The 1,581-nt window shown below is 49.1% G+C and overlaps 1 protein-coding gene across 1 annotated transcript; it reads right to left on the reverse strand.

The window, feature by feature from the left end:
- Positions 1-233: 233 nt before the first annotated feature.
- On the reverse strand, positions 234-1,230 carry LOC104535924 (olfactory receptor 14C36-like; the record flags this gene model as incomplete). The annotated part of the gene is made up of 3 exons (XM_010192922.1): positions 759-1,230; positions 609-627; positions 234-444 (listed from the first exon to the last, which is right to left on the reverse strand). Coding segments are annotated over exons 1-3 (702 nt in total), but the record flags the coding sequence as incomplete, so codon positions are not given.
- Positions 1,231-1,581: the final 351 nt, after the last annotated feature.

Raw genomic sequence — 1,581 nt, forward strand, 5'->3', positions numbered from 1 at the left:
GCTTTGGAAGAGGAACCCAAACTCCAGACACTAGCACTGAGGAAATCCTCTTTTATTACGGAAGAGTGACATGGAAGGCCAGTTTTACCACTGTGCCAGGTACATGCGCAAAGACCTCTAGGTCAGACAGACATTGTTAATTCCTCTGGAGAAGTGGAGTGAATGCAGACATTCCCAAACACAGAAGATTATCAGAGATTAAAAGCACAAAACACAGCAGATTCCCAACTTACACTGGAAATCTCTTGTGCAAAGACATAGGACTGCTGTTGAAAGAATACTGATTGAATCAGCTTCTTCAGTGCATAGTTAAGCTCCTGATTCCTCAGGCTGTAGAAGAGGAGGATCACTGCTGGAGGCACCACCAAGTACAGCACTGCCACCACCACATCCAGAGATGGGGATGAGAAGGAGTGGGGCTTCAGGTGAGGAAATGTGACAGTGCTGAGAAACAGAGAGACCACAGCCAGGTGAGGGAGGCACCTGGAAAAGGTGGAAAAGGTCTTGAGCCATCCCTGCTCAGAGGGGATCCTCAGCATGGCCCTGAAGATCTGCACACAGGACAGCACAGTGAACACAAAACACCCAAATGCTAAACAGACACTGACCACAAGAAGCCCAACTTCCCTGGGGTAGGAGTGTGAGCAGGAGAGCTTGAGAAACTGGGGGATTTCACAGAAGAACTGGTCCACAGCATTGCCTTTACAGAGGGGTAGTGAAAATGTATTGGCCGTGTGCAGAAGAGAAAAAAAACCCACTGTCCCAGGCAGCTGCTGCCATGTGGACAAAAGCTCTGATGCCCAGGAGGTTCCTGTAGTGCAGGGGTTTGCAGATGGCAACGTAGCGGTCACAAGCCATGACAGTGAGAAGATAATGTTCTGATGAAATAAAAAAGACATACAGAGAGACCTGAGCAGTACAGCCCATGTAGGAGATTTCCTTGGTGTCCCAGAAAGAATTGGTCATGGCTTTGGGGAACGTGATGGAGATGGTTTCCAGGTTGAGAAGGGAGAGGTTGAGCAGGAAGGAGTACATTGGCGTATGGAGGTGGTGGTTCCAGTCTATGACAGTGATGATGAGACTGTTTCCCAGGAGGGCAGCCAGAGAGATGGCCAGAAAGAGCCAGAAGTGCAAGAGCTGCAGCTCCTGTGTGTCTGCAAATGGCAGAAGGAGGAACTGGGAGATGGAGCTGCTGTTGGACATTTGCTTCTGGGAATTCACTGTGTCCATGGAGTAAAAAACAGTAAAATACTTAGCCTAGACTACTCTAAATAAAATCTATGGTATTTTTCCTAGTCATCTGATATGTGAGAGAGGACACCAGAGGTTTTCTCCAGGGAAGGTATCTGGTATAATATGGGATGACAGGGATGTACCCCTGTCAATGTCCCCTCCCCAAGTATTTCTGACAACAATTTCCCTCTCATCCCCTGCCCAGATCTGCAGCTTGGCACTGACAGGCACTGTTTCACAGACCCCATGGAAACCACTGTGTGCTCAGCTCTGCCCTGCAGACACCTCCTGGCAACCAGGAATGGCCCAGGGACATCTCTGTGTGTGCAGGGACTCAGGAGAAACTCA

This window comes from Mesitornis unicolor, unplaced genomic scaffold, assembly GCF_000695765.1.
Source record: "Mesitornis unicolor isolate BGI_N332 unplaced genomic scaffold, ASM69576v1 scaffold24049, whole genome shotgun sequence".
Taxonomy (NCBI): Eukaryota; Metazoa; Chordata; class Aves; order Mesitornithiformes; family Mesitornithidae; genus Mesitornis; species Mesitornis unicolor.